This window comes from Myxine glutinosa, chromosome 7 (assembly GCF_964187855.1).
Source record: "Myxine glutinosa chromosome 7, kmMyxGlut1.1, whole genome shotgun sequence".
NCBI lineage: Eukaryota > Metazoa > Chordata > Myxini > Myxiniformes > Myxinidae > Myxine > Myxine glutinosa.
This window is the reverse complement of record NC_136267.1, coordinates 65362867-65385176: the sequence shown is the minus strand read 5'-3', so window position 1 is coordinate 65385176 and position 22310 is coordinate 65362867. Positions and strand designations below refer to the sequence as shown.

The 22310-nt window shown below is 41.3% G+C and overlaps 2 protein-coding genes across 4 annotated transcripts in view; one reads left to right on the top strand and one right to left on the bottom strand.

The window, feature by feature from the left end:
- The window catches only part of C7HXorf38 (chromosome 7 CXorf38 homolog), a 31520-nt gene extending 16638 nt beyond the window's left edge, over nucleotides 1-14882 (top strand). Inside the window, exons 2-7 of the mRNA XM_068122497.2 lie at nucleotides 1835-2021; nucleotides 2310-2441; nucleotides 6585-6710; nucleotides 10616-10765; nucleotides 11529-11714; nucleotides 11933-14882. Of these exons, the coding sequence (XP_067978598.2) occupies nucleotides 1842-2021; nucleotides 2310-2441; nucleotides 6585-6710; nucleotides 10616-10765; nucleotides 11529-11714; nucleotides 11933-12109 (951 nt within the window). The 5' untranslated portion in view covers nucleotides 1835-1841 and the 3' untranslated portion in view covers nucleotides 12110-14882. The remainder of the gene's footprint in view (nucleotides 1-1834; nucleotides 2022-2309; nucleotides 2442-6584; nucleotides 6711-10615; nucleotides 10766-11528; nucleotides 11715-11932) is intronic.
- A 1250-nt stretch (nucleotides 14883-16132) lies between these two features.
- The window catches only part of FAM133B (family with sequence similarity 133 member B), a 68586-nt gene continuing 62408 nt past the window's right edge, over nucleotides 16133-22310 (bottom strand). For all 3 annotated transcript variants that reach the window (XM_068122486.2, XM_068122484.2, XM_078781824.1), the window contains 3 exons: nucleotides 20465-20569; nucleotides 17853-17897; nucleotides 16133-17008 (listed from right to left, as the gene is read on the bottom strand). In XM_068122486.2, coding sequence (XP_067978587.2) covers nucleotides 16916-17008; nucleotides 17853-17897; nucleotides 20465-20569 — 243 coding nt within the window. In that variant the 3' untranslated portion in view covers nucleotides 16133-16915. The remainder of the gene's footprint in view (nucleotides 17009-17852; nucleotides 17898-20464; nucleotides 20570-22310) is intronic.

Sequence of the window (22310 nt, the reverse complement as noted above, 5' to 3'; positions counted from 1 at the left end):
TTGGTGTGTGACTCCCCTTAGTTAATACCGGGAGAGTCACGGATAGCCAATAGCGAGCTTTTAACTCCGAAGGCGTTGCCCAAATGCGGATTTTATATATGCGGGGAAAGAAAGGGGAAGAGGAAGCTGAAGCTTACCTGTCGCGATCGCAGGCAGTCCCAACCTGCAAAAAGTAACTCAAGCCGAGGCGGATTTAAAATGTACAAAAATAAACAGGTTTATTAAAACGGATGCCGATAACAAGAAAACGCGACAGCAAATCAAATTCCTAAGCGGGACGTCCCTACACCAGACTTATAACACAGACACAGGATGAAAATAAACCGGAAAATAAAATACGTGTGGGTTATTGTGGCACTTAGCTCAACTCGCTCGGTGCGTCGTCAGCAATCGTCCAGGCCCAGCGCGCAGTCCCGACGTGGCTCTGGTGTTGGCAGGAAACCGCTCGTCGTTTGGCGCGCATGCACAAATTCAAGCCTCCGTTCTCCCCGCACGCCAAAGGACGGCGTCAGCACGAGCATCGAAGACCAGGGGTGAGCGAGAGGCAGGAACGTCGAGGGACAAGAGGAAGATGCGAGAGGCGAGGAAGGGCAAAATGAAGGTGTGAAGGGCAAAAGGCAAGAGCGCAAGCGCAAGAGCGTAAGAGAAGGCAAAAAGCAAGAGAAAATGTTGATCCTCGAGTTCTTTTAACGTCGGGTCGTGACGTCCTCAGCGCTTCTCCACCAATCAACGCGCCGCTTCTTGCTCGCCTCTGATGGCCTCGGTGGTCTTTGCCAATCGGCACTCTGCTTCCTCCTTGGCCTTCCTTCCGCCAATCAGTGGGTAGCTTCTTGCTCCGCCCAGGCCAATCACGGCTCCTTGGGGCGTGTCTTCGGCCTGCCTATCTTTCGTGGCGATGTAGCTGGTGTGTCCCAAATGGCTGTGCTCAGAACTGGCTTCTGGTTGGTTTTATGGTTATTATTTAGTGCAATTAATGAGCCTTTCTCACTAGTGTCTACGGTGCAGTGCCAAAAGAGCCAAAGGATAAATCACATCGGGTAAGACTTACAAGAGATAATTTATCCTTATCCACTAAGCTAGTTAACATGCCCCGCCCCCTCGTGGCGGGGACGAAGATACACCTTACTCCGACATTCGGCTAAACAGAAATTATTACATGGTGATGGTTCTTACCCGACATCCAGAGCATGATACCGACACACATCTACCTGACTCTACATATCACTACCCCACAAACATAACAATATTTTACAAGCCCAGCTACGCCGCTGTTAGACTTTCAGTCTTGTTTTCAAGTGATTCTTCATCATTGAGGGAATGGGCCAAAAACATGATATCTATGTTATAAAACAGCGTTGTCCGTCTGCCTGTCCATCTGTCCCCGGACTGCAAATCGTTTTGATTTTGGTGAAGATCCAAAACCAGATCCAGATAAGGGAATTTAAAAAAATTTCTTAAGTGATTCTTCATCATTGAGATAAAGGGATAAAAACAATAAACAGTATGGCATGTTATTTCAAAAAGTTGTGGACTAATTATGACAAAACTAGGTGGATGAGTTGGTTAGGTGACAAGAACAAGCTGATTAGATTTTGGTTCAGGTCCGGCTCCACATCTGACCTATCAGTGGGATACAAAACGTAAACGGTTCAGAACTGGTGGAGGTATACACTCCACCAAGTGTCTTTCTAGTTGATGAGATGTTCTTTTTATTTATTTCTTTTTTGGTGGCAATGAATAATCTTTGTAAATCTTTGTGAAAAACTGTGAAATGCAATGAAGAATCTTTGTAAACTGAAATACGTACTCTTATTGTAACCCTCCACCTCTTTAGGATAAACATGGCTGTGTGTAAAAGCCTTGGCTACATGAACTGGTGCAAGGGTGGCTTTTGCTTGCGGAATCTACGCCAGGGCCTTCTACCTTTCGTAGAAAAAGAGATGTTGACATTCCATAAACTTCTCAAGACTCAGCTTCGCCACACCCACAACCAGCATGTCTGCACGACCACTCCTAAGGGTGTATGGGACATGCGTGTTTAATATTTTGATTTTTTCTTTTAGGCTTTAAGCCAATGCTGAGAAACCAATAATTTTATGTCCAAGGAGAAAATTATAACCACGGATGTATCAACTTGGCATGACTTTGCATTCATGTATTTTACTATTGCTAAATGGAGGTTTTGAAGTAATTTAGTTAGACATCAAACAGAATCATTTGTACAGAATTTCCTTCAAAACATTTTTGGTGAAAAGACAAAAACTTCTTGTAACTGCTGTAACGTTCCTTTTTCCATTTTTGTTATTTAGTTTGATTCAGACTGTTCTACTTGTGACATGTGGAAAAATCTTATCATAAGAAATCACGAGAACCCCAGATCAATCCAATGGAATAACAGCAGACTTCCCTTGTTGACTGAAAATCCCTGGGAGGTTGCAAAGGTAATGACATGTAACAAGAGCTTCAACACTGCAGTTTGAATAAGAGTTCGAAAGCTCAATCACCGTCATATTTAAATTGTTTAATTTGAGATTTTTCAAAGTGTGTTTATCGATTATACCATTGTATATACAAACAGATGTGCTGAATATTCCTTTTAGCACAGCATTTTTGGTAATTTAGCTGCACGTTTTCTGATAATGTTTATGGAGATTAAAACAAGTTGCCCTTATCCAAACAAATTCGGCCAATCTTTAATCGGTGAATGTATCCTGGTGTTTGTTAGAGGAGTTCATCCTCCTCATGCCGTTAGGTGCAATAGACTGCAAATGCAGTTTCATTGTCGATGCCCGAGACAATCCTGCCAATGCACTAAGATTTCATTGGCCTTGAAATGAGTGAAACGGTACTCCAACGACATTTAAATGGAATTTAGCCTAGATAAATGTGCCAAGTGCACAATCGTGCAAAGTAAACCAACAAAAACGGACAACCTAAAACTCCACCTAAATACGACAACAAAGGAGCTAGAAAATGAAGCATCATACAAATACATAGGAATAGAAGAGGGCCACCAAATATGTCACAAAAAATGTGCCAAACAATTACCAAAGAATATCTGTGTAGAACGAGGCTGATCCAGAAAATATATCTCACCCCGATAAACAAAATCAAAGCCACAAACCAACTTGCATTACCAATATCCCAGTACAGCTGCAGAATAATAAAAACTGGCCACAAGTGGAAATCAATAAACTCGATTTTTAAGCAATGAAACCCCTCACTATTCACAAAATGTTCTACATAAACTACTGCATCGCGAGAATGTACCTGCCAAGACGAGAAGGAGGTAGCAGTCTCAACCAAGTACACAGAATGACAACTGGCGGATTAGCTGTGTACATGAAAAGTTCAACAGACTACCAGATTCAACTTATGTGTAAACATGAAGACAGCAAAGCAGAGAAGGTATCCCTAATCCACCTAAAAATAAAAATCCAAAGACTTGTGACAATAGAAGATATCACACATGAAACCAAAACATCAATGTATACAGTTCCAATGATTGCAAAAAAGACAAACTAATATTTAAAAAACATCAACATACAGTCACGTGAAAAAGTAAGTACACCCCATGTAAAGTTTTGACTTTTTCAACATATTTCAACATACAGATATTTGATCTTCATTTCAACAATATTGATAGATAAAGGTGATATAATATAACAAATGTCATGAAACATTTACATTTTGTAGTCCATTGTGTAATTTAAATAAACAAAAATGCAAATTTCGCATGTGGAAAAAGCAAGTACACCCTTGGGTCTAATAGGTGGTATTGCCCCCTTTGGCAGAAACAACCTCAAGCAGGCGTTTCTTATAACTGTCTACCAGTCTCTGACATCGACTGGAAGAAATTTTTGCTCTCTCCTCCATGCAGAATTCTTTCTGCTGTGCGATGTTTGAGGGGTTTCTTGCATGCACAGCTCGTTTCAAATCCCCCCACAACATCTCGATGGGATTTAGATCCGGGCTTTGATTTGGCCATTCCAGAACCCTCCATTTCTTTCTTTTCAACCATTCCTTGGTGGATTTACTGGTATGCTTAGGGTCATTGTCATGTTGCAAGGTCCACCTTCGGTTGAGCTTTAACTTTCCGACAGATGGCCTCACATTATCCTCAAGCACCCTCTGGTACAATGAAGAATTCGTAGTGGATTCTATGATGGTGAGCTGCCCAGGCCCTGATGCAGCAAAGCTGCCCCAAACCATAATATTTCCACCACCATACTTTACAGTTGGTATCAGGTTTTTGTGGTCAAATGCTGTCTTTGATTTTCACCAAACATGTCTTCTAGTACTGTGGCCAAATAGCTCTACCTTTGACTCATCTGTCCAGAGCACATTGTTCCAGAAGTGCTGGTCTTTGCCTTGGTGTTCATTGGCAAACTGTAGTCTTGCCCTGATGTTCTTTCTGGACAGCAAAGGTTTCCTCTTGGCACACCTCCCATGTAGATCAAATTTGTGCAGCCTCTTTCTAATGGTAGACTCGTGCACTTTGACATCAACAGTGGCAAGAGCTACCTGTAGGTCCCGTGATGACATTTTGGGGTTCTTAGAGACTTATTTTAGTATCTTGCGGTCTGCTCTCGAGGTGAACTTGCTGGGGCGGCCTGGCCTGAACAAGTTGGCAGTTGTTTGGAATCTTCTCCACTTGTAGATGATCTTCTGGACAGTCGAATGATTGATTTCAAATTGTTTGGAGATCTTTTTAAATCCCTTCCCAGACTCGTGGGCATCCATAACCTTCTTTCTGAAGGCCCCAGAGAGCTCTTTTGATCTCGGCATGGTGACGCCGCACACTTCAACAACAATGAGCAAACGAAACTAAATGTCTGAGGTTTAAATAAGACAGGTTCCTCCAAGGTCCTCTCTAACGATGTTCTAATCACTTGCACCTGAGCTGGTGCACCTGATTCTAATTTTAGGTATTTGAAGTAGTGATAAATGTAGGGGTGTACTTACTTTTTCCACATGTGAAATTTGCATTTATGTTTATTTAAATTATACAATGGACTACAAAATGTAAATGTTTCATGATATTTGTTGTATTATATCACCTTTATCTATCAATAATGTTGAAATGAAGATCAAATAGCTGTATGTTGAAATATGTTTAAAAAGTCAAAAGTTTACATGGGGTGTCCTTACTTTTTCACGTGACTATATATATTCCATATATATGATTCAAAAATAAATATTTTTCAATAAGCACAACTGTCTCACTTTTATTACACCACATATCTTACTTATCCTTATTCTAATCTTGTCCAAATTATCTTTAACAACAGTGTTTTAAAAGAGATATATATCTTGCAGTGTTGCAATTTAATTCAAGGAATATTTACCTATCTCAGTTCAAGTAGTATTTGTATACGAGGTCGAGGCTCTGTCATTTAATCGGTGAATATATCTGTTGTACCTTGCTTGAAGTCACAGCGTTTCTTCACCCCCCCCCCCCCCCACCCCCCAATCCTGTGTGTTTTTCTTATTATTATTCTCCTTCTTCATTGATATCCTTAAGAACGAGTCAACAACAATAAAAGCCACCCACAATGTCCTTATGATGCATGAAAGTGTATGCATTTACATGTACATGTGCACAAACCTCATCCCAGTTAACATCGTTTCGTTTTAACGTCTATAATAATTAGATACCAAAGCTTCAAAGAACGTCGTGATTATTTACCTAGAACTAGCTATTACGTTGTCGAGATAAATTTATTTACTACTAGCCAAAAGCACCCGGCATTGCCCCGGTTCTTTTTGAATGAATTTACTATTATAATTCAGCTTTTACTCACGGCCGCAGAAGATTGACTACTATAATTCAGCTCGGCTTTTAATTGCGAAATTGGCCCAGCCCGGCCGAGGCGGCCTCAACCGGCCTCGCCACCTAGCCTATAACCTTCCCGGGGCTTGTCCCGACATTTTTGGTTCTTTTTGAATGAATTTACTACTATAATTCAGCTTTTACTCGAGGCCGTAGAAGATTGACTACTATAATTCAGCTCAGCTTTTAATTGCGAAATGGGCCCAGCCCAGCTGAGGCGGCCTCGACCGGCCTCACCACCTAGCCTATAACCTTCCCGGGGCCCGTCCCGACATTTTTAGTTCTTTTTGAATGAATTTACTACTATAATTCAGCTTTTACTCACGGCCGTAGAAGATTGACTACTATAATTCAGCTCAGCTTTTAATTGTGAAATGGGCCCAGCCTGGCCGAGGCGGCCTCGACCGGCCTCGCCACCTAGCCTATAACCTTCCCGGGGCCCGTCCCGACATTTTCTGTTTCAGAGGTTTCCTCCTATCTTTCACCGTTCATGAGATTAGCGCGTGCAAACAAACAAACAAAAACTTTATTTTATATATATCGATAGATGAGAAAATTGATCCATTTAACGTCGTGGTTTTCAAGAACGTAACCACGATGTTAACCGAGGACCAAATGTATTGGTGAACTCCTCTCTTGGTGTTTAACACTATTGGGAGGTGAGGATTTGCCTCTGTATTTGTCAAAACCCATTTTACACTTCATATTCACGTCCTTTCAGTTGCTCTCTTCCTTTGATATTTTTTTTCAGATGTTTATGCCAAGAGGACAAAAATTCAAATTTGAGGCATCAGAAATTGATGTCGCAGCAATTTTAAACCTCCTTGCAAACTGCAAGCACTTTGGAAAGTTCATGGATCGGAAAAACATCCTAGAGGTAAGTTTTAAAACTTTTCTTTGTACATTCATTCTGATTACTGGAGAAAAGGGTGGGCAAATGGGGGAGGGGTGGAGGGAAGGCACAGTCGTGGCCAAAAATATTGGCACACTTGCACCTTTTTCAAATAATGCACTATTTCTTCAAGAAAATTGTTGAAATTTAAAAAAGATTTTCGTGTCCACATATGTATTTCTTTGGTTTGCAGTGAAACAAAACAAAAAAAGGTGGAAAAATTACTAAATCTTAGCTTATTCCACACAGAAATCCAAACATGGCCTGGACAATATTATTGGCACCTTTTAGAAGTTGTTAGAAATAATTAGATTTCAAGCAGGTGATTCTCCTTTACTTTGGAATTGAACTCACCTGTGGTGAGTTGCAGGTACCTGCAATATAAAAATCACTCATTCAACCAGTTTGAATAGAGAAAAGGAGTCATTCTGCTTTTTTTTGTCACTGTGTGTTTGTCGACGATGAGCATGGAGAAAAGATAGAAAACCAGAGAATTATCTGAGGAGGTCAGACACATGATTGTAGCCAAGCATGGTCAATCTCAAGGTGACAAGTCCTTCTCCAGAGACCTTGATGTTCCTGTGTCCACCGTACACAGTGTTATCAGGAAGTTTAAAGCCCAGGGCACTGTAGCCAACCTTGCTGGACGTGGCCACAAGAGAAAGCTTGATCGAAGATTGCAGCGAAGGATTGTTCAAATGGTGGAGAAAGCACCTCGATCAACTGCCAAACAGATTTAAGCTGACCTTCAGACACAAGGTACGATAGTTTCAACTCGCACCATCCGTCGCCAACTCGATGAAAGAGGATTCTATGGTGGGAGACCCAGGAGGACCCCACTGCTGATAAAGCCCGACTGGAGTTTGCCAAAACACACCTGAACAAGCCAAAATCCTTCTGTGAAAATGTCCTGTGGACAGATGAGAACAAATTAGAGCTTTTTGGTAAATCACATCATCTCTATGTTTACAGAAAACAAAATGAAGAGCCTTCATAGAAAATAACACCTTCACTACAGTCAAACATGGAGGAGGTTCAGTGATGTTTTGTGGTTGCTGTCTCTGGCACTGGGTACCTTGAGCGTATGCATGGCATCATGAAATCGGGAGATTACCAAGGCATTTTGGAGCGCAATGTTCAACAACGTGTCAGAAAGCTGGGCCTCTGTCAAAGGTCATGGGTCTTGCATCAGGACAATGACCCCATAGACACTTCAGAAAGCATCCAGGAATTGTTCAAGACAAAACGCTGGACACTCTGGAAGTGGCCAGAAATGACACCAGATCTAAATCCCATTGAACACCTGTGGGAAGATCTGAAAACAGCAGTTGGGAGAAGGCACCCTTCAAATCTGGGAAAACTGGAGCAATTTGCACAAGAAGAGTGGGTCAGCCTGCCAGTAGAGAGGTATAGGCCGCTCATTCATGGCTATAGGAAGCGCTTGACTGCAGTTATTTTGTCCAAGGGCTGTGCTACCAAATATTAAGACTCGGGTGTCAATAATTTTGTCAATGCCATTTCTTTTTATTTACTGATTTAAAAGGATGTTTTAAGTTATGAATCAAAAACAAAGGTTCAATAATATTAACAGTGAAATAAAGAATTGTGGAGACCAAATACTTTTGTCAATCTCAACTTATTTTTTGAGAAACTTGTGAGTTATTTGAAAAAAGTACAAGGGTGCCAATATTTTTGGCCACGACTGCAGGTGAGGATGGGAAGAAGGGAAGGGGTTTGGAAGGAGATAGCCTTCACAAGGGGAAGGAGAGTGAAAAGCGCCATATGGGAGATATTGCTGCAGGCACTGCTGAGGACCATGACCTAAAAGAGAGCGTGCAAGGGTTACTTGGATTTTCACAAGTATTATGACAGTACCTGTTCTCTCATAGCGGTTTCTGACAGTCAGTTTTTCCTTTCTTTAAAAAAAAAAATTGTACACACGATCGATGCTCGTGGAAGAGTTCGAACAGAATGCACTAGAAATAGACGTCCGTCCATCACGGTACTCTCCCAACTACTTTCTTAACGACCCCCTTGAAGAAGTTCTGTTACTCAAACGCTTTGGTTTCACGATCTGCCATGATCTTTCTTGGGCAAAACACATTTCAAAGTTACTCTCTGAAGCCGCCGACTGGGCATTCTCCATCGTGCAAAGTCCTTCCTTGGCACACTGGAACTCTTATCCACCTGCAAGGCCTTCTTCTGCAGCTTGATGGAATACTGCTCTGTGCTCTCCCCTTTGGGATTGAGCCTCTGCCTCACCTTGATCTTCTTGATGCCATGGAACGTAATGGCCTCAAAATCACTGTGATCTCCTACAAGGAAGCAGAGTTGTATAGGCCTGTTATTCGGATTGCAGACAGTTTGGTGGACTCTCTGTATTCTACCACATCCTTTCTGGTCTTGCACCCTCTTCCCTCTCTTGGCTCTGTCTCTCTTAGGTTTCTGCAGGGCCCAGGCAAAAAATATGCTTAAGTTGACAAAAACAATGTCATTTTGACTTGTTTTTGTATACCAAGTCGAGGCTCTTGTCAAAGATGCTAACACATATTACATATAATGAAGGGATCAGGAGACAAGGGGGGGGGGGAGAAGCACAAAAGTAGGGAACATCGGGAGATCTGTGGGAGGGAGAAGGCTGGGGCAAGGTACATGGGATAAACAAAATGGACACGACAAGGACTTTCAGGAAAGAAAACGGAATTTGAAGAGGTGGATTTGGGGTGCATTAACGGGAGTAGAAAAGATCAAAGTTTTGGATGGGGGAAGACAAGAGATGGTGGTGAACAGCTGTTTTGAAGACTTGGAGAGAGGAGTGGGATTGAAGAGAGTGTGAGTTTGTTCCAGAGATGGAAAAAAGGGGAATGAAAGAGTGAAGGTGAGCAGAGAGTCTTGATTTTGGCAGTTTAACCATAAGAGGGTTGCAGGCAGATCTTGTGCGACCTGAAGGAATATTAGGGGGACAGAGCACAGACAGAGCTGGGGGAGCTAGGCCGGAGAAGAGTCGGTAGAAGACAGAAAGACCACCAACCTGCCTGCGGTGAGCGAGTGAAAGGCCCTCGGAGTTAGCATCATCACGGGAGATTCCAATGATTCTGAAAGCTTTGGTTTCTACAGCGTGAAGCCAAGCTAGGTGTGAGGCAGGTGCACCAGCCCAGAGGGGAGAGCAGTACTCCATCATTAAGATTAAGACAGAGAGTAGTACTTAAGTTATATGTTAAGTTTTACTGAAGTTATTTAAATTTCTGTGCAGTAATTTTAAGTCGTTCTGCAGCAAATTAGTCCAATTTTGCACAAAAAACAAGTCACTGTGTAGTATTCCTAAGTGGCCGTTAAGTTGGTTCTGTAGTTTCACTTAAGCTGACCTAAGTACAGCCCCATGGTGAATTGGCGTTATACTTGTATTAGTGTTTTAAAAATAATGTTGTGCTCAAACTACACAAACGTTTATCGGCAATGACTAAAAGAATCAGTCAGAAAACAAGTGAATTCAGAATAAGTAGAAGAAGAAGAAAAAGAAGAAGAAGAAGAAGAAGAAGAAGAAGAAGAAGAGGAAGAAGACAAAGAGAAGAAATTCCTGCAAAAGAGAGGGTTTTTAAAATATATAGTATAGTTATTTAGACTCATGGAAGAGCATACTAACAGGGAGGAAAAGGGTCAGCAGATACAAAATGAGGCATATGGAAACCAGGACAAGAACGTATGTATGGATGGATGGATCACAGCACAAGATAAGGAATTGCAGGTGAAGGCGCAGTGCATAATATTCAGAGGAGCCCGTTTGCAGTAGTCTTTATCACGAAGTTCAAAGGCCTTGTTTACCTTGACAGTAGATCTTAACATACGATGATGCAACGAGAAAACTTACTGTTATAATAATGCATTTTCAGGTCATTAAAGTGAGGAACGAGCTCATGCATTCTTCTGACATGGAAATTTCACAAGAACAGCTAAGTCTGTTTGCTAACAAGATGCTGATCTTTCTGCATGACTTGAAGGATTTACCAAGTGTCCAAAAGGCTTCTGAAATCATTAAAAAGGTACGTGAAAAAATACGTGTGCATACGCGAGTAGATGGCCTTTGTGTTGTGGTGGTTGAACCAGACCATGTTAACAACAGCCTCAAATGGGCCAGTAACACCATTCAACATGTCATCATATTCTTCAAGGAGGGCACAAAACCTCGATCACATGTTAGGAGTGAACCTGTGGCAGGGTCGACGGAGGCAGTTGTAGAGTGTCATGAGGGTGAAGTGGATGTGTATTTGACCTGAGGGGAGATAGTCTTGGTATAACCTTCTGGGTACCCCTTGGTGTACTGGGGCATCAACACTAGCTGGAACTGCCACGGATCTGGAACTGCTCCTGTCGTTTGAGAGCCCGTGGTTCATTGGTTAAGTTCATTGGTTATATTAACTTGACGAAACGATAATTTTGAAACATGCGATATATTTTTTACCTCCGTCACAGAAAGTGGACGAAGGTTATGTTTTCACCCGTCTGCTTTTCTGTATACGAGCAAAAAAGTTATGGAGGATTCGGACGAAACTTAGTGGACAGTTTGGATGTGGGCCAAGGATGAATCGATTCGATTTTGGTGAAGATCCGGATCCCGATACGATAGTTTTTAATTTTGGTTTCATACAGATCCAGCCTATCAGTAGGATACAAACCGGAAACTGTTTAGTATGGCAGAGGTGTTATGCGCTCTATTGAGTGCTGTTCTAGTTGATGTTATGTTCTATCTCTGGTACGCACAAGGACTAATATTTTCACTCCTGGGCTCATGGTTTACCTGTGTAGATACAGAGTGGGACCTTGCATTTATTCATGGACCTTACAAGTATGGATCATGTTGATGGGGCAGATACACTTCTGAACATAGACATGGAACAGCAAGATCCTGATTTGGAACAGCTATTGCTGAAAGAACGAACCATGGAACTTTTTGCAACAATGGAAGAAGAGGGTTACAAACTCACACAGCAGGTAATGCCATTTGTCTTATCTTAGATATTTTTAAGAGGGAAGGGGGTGAGAAAAAAAAGAAAAACGTCATGGAGTTGTCTTACACTTCCTGAGAGATCCACAGGTAAAATACATCTTCATGGTCGCATATGCTTTCCGTGTTTAATTTCAAGGCTTCATGGTCAGACAAAAAGTTTCTTTGGTGTATTTATATGTACAGGTGTTGTTGTGTTTTTCAGGATTCCAGTGCTCTTCAATTGTTGTTGGATATTATAAATTCACAAGAGAAGCTTCAGACAGGACTTGCTGATGAACAAGCTCAGTTGAGAATCCTGAAGACAAGGTTTTTGGACAAAGGTCAGGATGAATCAGCAGATGCAGTCAAAACTGAACCAACCTATTCAAGTTGTCGTTGAGTGTTATGCACCGAAACCTATGAAAAGCCATTTTTTAATCACGTGATAATGTTGGTTTGTAATGGGGGGAGACGGGTTCCTTCATAGAGACAAGGTGTATGGGGTCTATATGCCATAATCACAATCCAACTTTTGTATCAAAGATTTTTTTCCCTCATGTGAAAACTTTTCGACCATTTGATTTATGCTTTGATCCAAATTCGGCATTCTTGAGCTACATGTTTAACTGGCCTCGACTAGTTTAGTATTTTTGTGTTTGCATGCGTCTAGCCAACAGGTAGGCCATGAGCAGGTCTAAGCTTTCGTTCACTTTCATTTCATTAAAAGGGTGAAACTTATCTTCGCTTGAATAAATTTCAGAAACATATTTTCTCATCAATATATAAAGTTCGAATCATGAATTTTGTTCAACACTAAGTAATTTCCGTTAATAATCAGCACTATTTTCTTATAGCGTAGCCGTCGCGGTGCAGTGAGTTGGTCGTGCAGCCTAGTAGCATTTACACCCAGCCAATCATCATCTAGTATTGTCACAACAAGCGTTATTTTTAACCAGCAATGGCGGGCTCCATGAAAGGGGTGAATTGCGATGATGTCTATAGAAAAGGCGTCAAAAATCGCCCCAACTGTGTGTCATGCACATATATGTTAAGAAACAAGATATTCGTACCTTGACACAGATTTGGTGGGATAAGTACCGTGAATATTTATTATAATTGGATGGTTGAGTTGTGTGTGTGTCGTTGGTTATCTTCACAATTTGGGTTTTTATCTCCTCCATAAGCAATCATTCAAAACAAGAACATAACGCTCACTTATGACTTGATGATGCCATCCAGCGTGAACATAGAAAACAAAGCATTGTGACCGGACACAGAACTCAGACACAAAAAGGAAAATACAGTGTTGTTGATTGAGATATCAGTACTTGGCGATTTTGGCCTAAATAATGCAGATATCAAGAAAATGACCAAATACCAAGACCTCAAGAATGAAGCGAAAGATCCTGGAAGCATTCACACACATACCTACACTCACACACACATCCACACACTCACACACAGGGTGTTTCAAAAAGAGTGATACAACTTTAAACGTTTATTTACAAAGAAACAGAAACCTCAGGAACGTGAACCAAACATTTTTTGAAAGCTTATGACATGGTATTTTCTATCACTGATTGTTATTGCAGTAAATCACTGCTTGAGTTAGTGAGAGCCCAAGGTCTGAAATTGGCATTTACACAAAATCCTTGTAATTGACGTTCTCGATGTGTGCCCCTCCGCGGTTCAGACAGGCATTGATCCTGACTCAACTCCAAAGTTCTGTCCAACCTTTCTGTAGGTCTCATGTGGCACTGCCTGGAAGTAGTCTGACACCTCCTGCTTCAGATCATCCAATGTGGCAGGGCGGTTGACGTAGACAGAGCGGTACTCAGGGCAACGAGGCAGTTTCTGAAGAGCTGCTGCAGGAAAGTGATCGTGTCACCTGCTGTATACCATGGTGCACCATCCTGCATATACCAGGTTATGCTGAGTTGGTTTGGGGTGACCTTTTGGGCTCGATCATTATGGAGATTCTGGAGCACGGCCTGGTAGCGCTCACTATTGATCCATCCTGCTGTTGTCATTCTCAAACCAGTAAGGGCCTAACATTTCCCATCTGGCATTGAATGTGCAGATGCATGTGACCTTAGGCCCTTTCGGGTACCTCTCAGTGATCTCCTCAGGTGGTTCTGCCCCCCAGGAAATTTTGTTGTGGTTGTTGATTTAGTCTCATACCACAGAGCCAACACTTTTGTATTCTGCTCCACTGTCAATGGCATAGTTGAGCTTCGGAGCTAGAAATCCCAGGGAACAAATACCACGATAACACCACCAAACCCTGAAACGGAAAACGGTATAGGTCAAAAAACAAAGAAATGGCAGGAAGTCAAAGTTGTATCAATCTTTTTGAAAAAAAACAAAAACACACACACACACACGTCATCCATCCAATTATAATAAGTATTCACGGTACTTATCCCACCGAATCTGTGTCAAGGTAGGAATATCTTGTTTCTTAACAGATGATATATGCATGACAGACAGTTGGGGCGATTCTTGACGCTCGCAATTCACCCCTTTTTATGGAGGCCGCCATTGCTCGATAAATATAGTGCTTGTTGTGACAATACTAGCTGATGATTGGCTGGGTGTAAATAATACTACGCTGGCGCGACCAAATCACTGCACCACGAGCAGCTACACTATAAGAAAATAGTGCTGATTATTAAAGGCAAATACTTAGTGTTGGACAAAATTCACGATTCAAACTTTTTATATTGATGAGAAAACATGTTTCTGAAAATTATTCAAGCGTAGATAAGTTGCACCCTTTTAAGGAAATGAAAACCGATTTCTAGCTGCTTTTTCCACCTGCTGCACTTGGCCTAAGTCTGCTTGATTGAGTATTGGGCATTATTTGGTCGAGGTGGATCTCTAGCCACTCACTGTTGTATAAAAGCTTTCTTAGTTGTATTTTTGTATTTACGAACAATCATTATTTGGTTTGTGTACTTGATGCATTGACAAGGCCTAGAATTTACACCTCAATCATTGATGTGATTCTACACTTCCTGTTCGGTCATTCACTTTCTTGTATCCACGTGTTGCCCCACCATCCCCACTGCAAGTTTGTTTCTCTTCAACACACTAAAACCTCACTTTCATTAGCCCATATTTTTGTTTTCAAATAAAACAAAATAAACAAGAAAGAGGAATCAGAGATTGCAGACCCTCGCCAGGACGTGTTTTTGTTGTGTATTTTATGTGGTGTTTATTAGCTGGTGTGCTTGTGTGGTTTATTGACGACGTAGATTTATGTTCAATCCAAAATGGCTGCTGAATCACGTAACCGATGACATCATCAATTTAATTCTCCCATATAATTTTTGTGTAGATAATGTTCAAGAAATTTCAAACTGATCGGATCAATTGTTCTACTTGTCCAATTAGGACATCATGATGAAGACACCGATGACATCATCATGAATATGTTCTTCCCCATTGGGAATACTTGACAATGAGACAAGTTTCAATTTTCTCCATGGAGCGGTTTCGGAGATATATTTCAGAGATATTTTCCAAGATTGCATCCGTTAAACCTTCGACGTCATAAGTATCATGAAAAAATTATACATGGAGGTTTGGGGTGATTGTGAATATTTCTTGGCAATTGGACCAACGGTTGCAGAGAAATGCATACTCACGTTCTGTGCGGACAGACAAAGAAGAAGACGTCATGCAGAGCACGATACTTGCAAATTCCACCCACAAAAAAGGTTGCCATTGATCCATTTCATAAAGATTAAAATTGATGATATTGATCAAAGCTCAGGTCAAGAGGATGAAAAGTGATGATTTTTCAGATGAAAATTGATGATTTTTGAAGTTTGACCTTGAGTTGACCTTTTGACCTCAAAAATAGTTGGTTCCCCAATTTAGTGACTCAATATACAAATGCTGTTCAATTTTCAAGTCAATCAGATGAAAAATGGAGATGTTAGAAATTTGACCTCCAGATGACCTTTGACCTCAAAATCAAGAGGCTTCTCAATTGTGACGACCTCTACAACTTGGTGAAGTTTCATGACGATCGGTTTGGAATTGTGACCTGTAGAGGAGTGACAAACAAACAGACAAACAAACAGACAGACAGAATAACAAACGCAACCACAACAAACGCAACCGACCAATATACTTGAAAAATCTTCGATTTAGTTTCGATTCGAAGAATAAATCGAATAAATCGATCCAGTTTCGAATAAATCGAAGAAAAATCTTCGATTTTGCAAGTAACAAACAAACGGACCCAAATGTAATACCCTCTCCCTCCTCTGGCAGGGTAATAAAAAAAAACCCACCGTTTAGAGGCCATTTTTCCCCGCAAAGCGAAATGATAAATTGCCTGATGATAGTGTACTTGCACTTCATACCAATATAAATCTGCCACAACTTTTAGAGAAAAAAGTGAAACGATATCTTTAAATTTCCAGATGTTTAATGAGAAGAAGTATGGCAAACTATTCCACTTAGTAACAATGAACAGCAGGTAACCTAGCTTCAATATGAAGCCATGGAAAAGAAAAATTCAGCACACGAGTTATGCAGGTCCTGTCATGCTAGGCTGGACAAATTATGCATTTCTTCACAATGACTACAGTTTACGTTGCTTTACAAAATAGCCACTATCTTTTTGTGAAGTAATGCAGAGCTTTCCACAGCTGTAATTTACATTGCTTTAAAAACAATACAGAAGCTGCTGGGAACATGCAAGTAAAGTAACATGTCTGCAATCAAATAATTCAAACCAAAACATATTCAAGGGTCATATTAAATAGAACGCATCCATAATGAGTAAAATGATATTGGCACAATGCTTTGCAAAGTATCACCTCCAAATCACAAGCAGGTATGGATCGAAATTGTTTAAACGCAAGTGAAGGAAGTAACTAATAAGTTTTGGTCAGCATGTGATTTGTCAACTTTTTCTTAAAAAACAAAAAATTGAGACAGATATTGAACTACAATACTGGAAGAGAATTGTCGGGAGTAAATGCAAGTATTAACTTCCACGCCCAATTTGCAGTAACAATGCAAACCATTAAGGTATTTTCATGAATATGATAGATGACATACTTCAATGGCAATTCCAGCATCAGCCAGTTGAATCATGATGAGGGGGTAGCTACATAAAATAGCATTTGTGACATTTCTTGGATTGGTGATCGAAAACCAGGAAACAGGAAACCAAATATCATTCAATCTATGATGAGCAAGAATGTTCCTTTTTCTTCTTCTTCTTCCTCTTGCTACTGCTGTGCTTCTTATGCTTTCTCTTGTTCTTCTTTGACTTGTCCTTGGCAGTTTGAATACATGTTGTCATTTTTAACATTTAGAAATCAAGTTTCGAAAGAACAATTACAAAATGACAACAATGAGTCATGAATATACCTCAAATATGCAGTACTCTGAAGGTAAGCACAAACGGTCAACTTTTAATGAATATGAACTTGGCGAAAACACGGATTTCAGTTCAGTACAACACATCACTCTCAGAGATAGACAGATCAAGCTCTCACTATGCTGGCAAAACTGTAAAGGGCCATAGTAGTGCTTTTCCCAAACAAAAATAACAAAAAGGAAAAGGTAATCCATGTTAAATAACGTAATCAGTGTTTTTGGATGATCCACACGCTGGTATCTCGGAAAGAATTTTAAATTTGCTCTGAATTCCTTGCGTCACCTCTAAACCCTAAAGTGTGTATAAGTTGTACGTGCTGCACGCGATTATTGCATGGGGCAATTATATCACATGGAACCTGGCAATCAGGTGTTGGCAAAAAAACCCCCCGAAAGGCACTTGGAATGAACGCTGGAACAGTCCTTCAATAATTACATTATAAAATCGACATGTTTGGATTTTTATGGTGGAAAATGTTTAGTCTTGTGTACATTTTGCAAATAATATCGCAAACATGAACAAATGAAGCCAAAAGTAAACAAATATTGAAATATTTGGCACAAATAATGAAACCATGCAACTTAAGATTAATTTAATAGTAACGGATCACGTTTGGCAATTAGTGATATCTTGCAATATTTGGGGTTAAGAATATAGCTTGTTCTTCTTTATAAGCATCATTAGAACAATAACCTTAACTTTTTTTTTAAATAAAAGCAAACCCCTTTAAAACGCTTACCTTTTCCTTCGCTTCACCACCTTGCTTTTTCTTCTTGGCTGGTTCCTGCAAGTTGTTTGTGTGTGTTAAAATGGTCATTGAACATAAAGGATAAACAGCCATGTCATTGCAATTTGTAATAACTAGGGCATGCCCGTACGTGGGTGCCCGTTCCTTGGCAAAAAAAAAAAAAAACGCTACCCGTACGCTCTACCCCGCCCGTACGCCCGTACGCCCGTAAACAAAAAAAACAACGCTCTTCGCTTCCGCCCTTCGCTCTGACTGAATTGGGAGAAATAATGCGCATAGGAAATCGAGAAATTATTATTTTCTCCGGAAGAAATCGAATTACGAACCGTAATGGCGCACGCGCTCGGCTCGCTCTCACATCGGCCACGCCTACGCAACAACGTGTTCTGTGATTGGCTGCCGGAAGTGAAGTCTTCACTGTCCGGAAGGTCGCAAATCGCAGTTACGATGAATCGCAAATTAGTTTTTATTAGTTTTAAAACATAGTTGAACGCCAACATAGTTTGCCAACGTGAAATAAATGAATACGCTCTCAAATGTGCCGTCCGAGGCAGAGTCTGTTCGCCACGTTCGGCACACGTGATAACTCGCTGCTCTCTGATTGGTTGAATCGTTTTTTGGACATAGCTCGGTAACTACTTGTCCGATTAATATGAAACCTTGAAAAGGCACATCCTCGGGTCCCCAGCAATATACCTGGCAAGTTTCAAGTATATCGGACCCGTGGTTGTCGAGAAACAGCGGTCACAGACAAACAGACAAACATACATACATACATACATACATACACACAGAGATTACTGGCATTATAGATAGACTAGGGCATGCCCGTACGTGGGTGCAATGCCCGTACGTGGGTACGTGGGTGCGAGTACGGTGACAATCCCCCCCCCTCTATTTACATGAAATGGTTTGGTCCATGAAATGGTTTGGTCCATTCGCAACGCCAAAGCGAACGGCGAACGGCTTGCGAGTACGGTGACAATCCCCCCCTCTATTTACATGAAATGGTTTGGTCCATTCGCAACGACCACAGAACCCCCCCCCCTCTATTTACATGAAATGGTTTGGTCCATTCGCAACGCCAAAGCGAACGGCGAACGGCTAAATCGCCATAGCTCGGTAACTACTTGTCCGATTAATTTCAAACCTTGAAAAGGCACATCCTCGGGTCCCCAGCAATATACCTGGCAAGTTTAAAGTATATCGGACCGGTAGTTGTCGAGAAACAGCGGTCACAGACATACAAACATACAAACAAACAAACAAACATACACACAGAGATTAGTGGAATTATAGATAGATGAATAGCAAGTTTCAAAAAAAAAAAAGAAAAAAAAAAAGCAAAGACCAAAAAGACAAGTCTTTTGGAACCTGAATTGGACTTCACAGGTCAAATTTAAATTTGAAGGACACGTTCCCAAATAACTCCACCAATATATACAATGAAATGTTTATTGTTTTCAAGAGAGAATACTGCTCTTCATTTAAGGAAGTCGTAGCTTAAAAGAAAAACCCGTCAGCCTTTTGGCCTAATACATCAAAACATATTTTTGGCTTCACTGGTTCCAGATCCAAGTACTGTACTTCCAAAATATCAAAAAAGTTGTGGAAGGATTCAGACTAAACTTGGTGGGCAGGTTGGGTGTGTGACACGGATTAATCGATTAAATTTTGGTGAAGATTTGGATTTGGATCCTGCCTATCAGAGGGATACAAAATAAACTATACAGTCTGGCAGAGGTATGTGCTCTCCTAGTGCCGTTGTAGTTTTATCTGCTGAGCTATCATTTCATAGTAGCAAACCCCACAAAGCAGCTATGCCTTCGTCCTTTATCATTCACAAATGCTGGCAATTCTTGCAAGTCATGTTCAAAGCTTCAACACAAGTTGCAGCATAGCAAATCTTGAGGGAAGCCAATTTTGCATTTTTGAACAAAGGCCACTTGAGTAAATGCCATTAGGATAGTCGAGCCTAAATTCAACACGGAAGTGTTTATAAAATACAACAATCAGAAAAACAAGACAGCAGGCACTACATTGTGCACAGAGTCCAGAATAAACAAACTCGATAGCCGAACTGGCGGAGTCTAATGCAATTCAGTCAAGTTCATGAATGTAGCAATTCATCCAAAGACAGATAATCTATATTATAAAAGGAGCCGTGTCTGTCTGTTTGTTTGTTGTGTTATAACTTGAGAACGGATTAACGGATTTCAATAAATCCAACTACGGTGGATTCGGGTAACTCCCGGGAGTGTTGTGATCAAATTTTTTTTTTAATGGGTACATGGCACACGTGTGTCAAAACTGCAAATACCAACACGTGACATTGGTTATCCCTGCACAGAGAGCAGGATCTCCCAGGAATCCTTTTTGTTTTCTTCCCCAAATAGATTAGCCATTGCAGCAAAGATTGGTATTTCTGTCAGCGAAGTGACGGGTCTTAAGTTCTAGTATGTATTACATTTGTCTTAATACGAGTAGTATTTAACATGCCATTTGGCTAATCAAAATTAAGCTCAACAAGAATTTATTTTCTAAATCCCAGCTAATAATCACAAGCCCAAGAGTAATAATAAATACATAAATAGACCACCCACCTCTCCATCGACCTTTTCACGTGGCTCAATCAAAAGGCTTTGCTTTGGTGAAGATTTCTCCAAATGTTTATGCTTTCGTTTCTTTTTCCCTTGCCTTGTCTCAGCCTGTAGGTGGAAAAACAAATGATGAGGGATTAAAGTACAAAACAGAATGCGACAGGCCATATTATTAGTAATCGCAAAATGATTCTCACTTCAAAGAAAACTTATTTTTAAGGATATGACAGAGCATGTTCATCTCTTTCAATGTCATCTAATTGCAGATGGAGGAGAGCACAATATATGAGGGGTGAAAGCCACCAATTTACAAGGTGCAAAGTTCTACGCATGCATACATTTCAGCCAATTTTAAAGGTGTGGTTGCTTTCACTCTTTAGGCTCGCCGTGAGGCTGAAGTTTGTGTTCCTTTTTAAAATTTCTACTGAAAGGATTGAATGTTCAGCAATAGACTGCACATCTGTAACTTGCTATACAGCCGATATCAACTAAGGATCTCAACCTAAGTGGAGGATCCATCTAAGGATCTGGCAGACTTCCTCTCTAGTCGTAGTCAACGTTTGGCCCTGAATGGGTTTCTCTCATCTCCTCTTCCTGTTCAGGCTGGAGTTCCCCAAGGCAGTGTTCTGGGCCCTGTGCTTTTTCTGGTCTTCATCAATGATCTCTCTGACTCTCTTGAAAATCCTCTCTATCTCTTTGCTGATGACTCCACTCTCTGCCGCTCCATTCCTCATCCCTCAGATCGGCAGTCTGCAGCCTCCTCACTCTCTGCAGACCTGGACAAAATCACAGACTGGGCAAACAAGTGGAACATGTCTTTCAATCCTGACAAATCTCACACTCTTACGATGTCTCTCCGAAAAGACCGAATGGACAACCCTCCCATCTACTTTCTGAATAATCCTCTCCAAGAAGTTCTGTCACTCAAGCTTTTGGGTCTCACTATCTGCCATGATCTTTCCTGGGAAAACCACATTCCAAGCTGGCCTCCAAAGCCAGTCGCTGACTGGGCATCCTCCGTCGTGCGAAGTCCTTCCTTGGCACACCTGAGCTCCTCACCACATACAAGGCTCTCATCCGCAGCTCAATGGAATACTGCTCTCCCCTCTGGGCTGGTGCTCCTGCCTCACACCTAGCTCGTCTTCACGCTGTTGAAACCAAAGCATTCAGAATCATTGGAATCTCCCGCGATGACGCTATCTCCGAAGGCCTCTCTCTTACTCACCGCAGGCAGGTTGGTGGTCTTTCCATCTTCTACCGACTCCTCTCCGGCCTTGCTCCCCCAGCTCTCTCTGGGCTCTGTCCCCCAAATATTCCTACAGGTCGCACAAGATCTGCCTGCAACCCTCTTATGGTTAAACTGCCAAAATCAAGACTCTCTGCTCACCTTCACTCCTTCATTCCTCTTTTCTCCCACCTCTGGAACAAACTCCCTCACTCTCTTCAATCCCACTCCTCCCTCCAGGTCTTTAAAACGGCTGTTCACCACCATCTCTTATCTTCCCCAATCCAAAACCTTGATCTTATCTACCCCCGCTAATTTCACCCCAAATCCACTTTTTGAGGTGCCAACTTCTTTCCTGGAAGTCCTTGGTGTCCTTGCGTTTTATACCTATCCTGCCCCCCCCCCCTCCCAGGCCCTCGCCCCCCCCACACATCTCCCGATGTCCCTGCTCTCAAATGTTGTGTTTGTGTGCTTCCTCCCCTTCTCTCCCCATCTTGTCGACCGCTCCCCTTTTTATATACTTTGTTTGCTTGTTTGTTTGATTTGTTTGTTTGATAAATGTTAGCTCTTTCACGAGCCTCGACTCTGTATACAAAAAAAAAAAAAAAAAAAAAATTAAAAAAA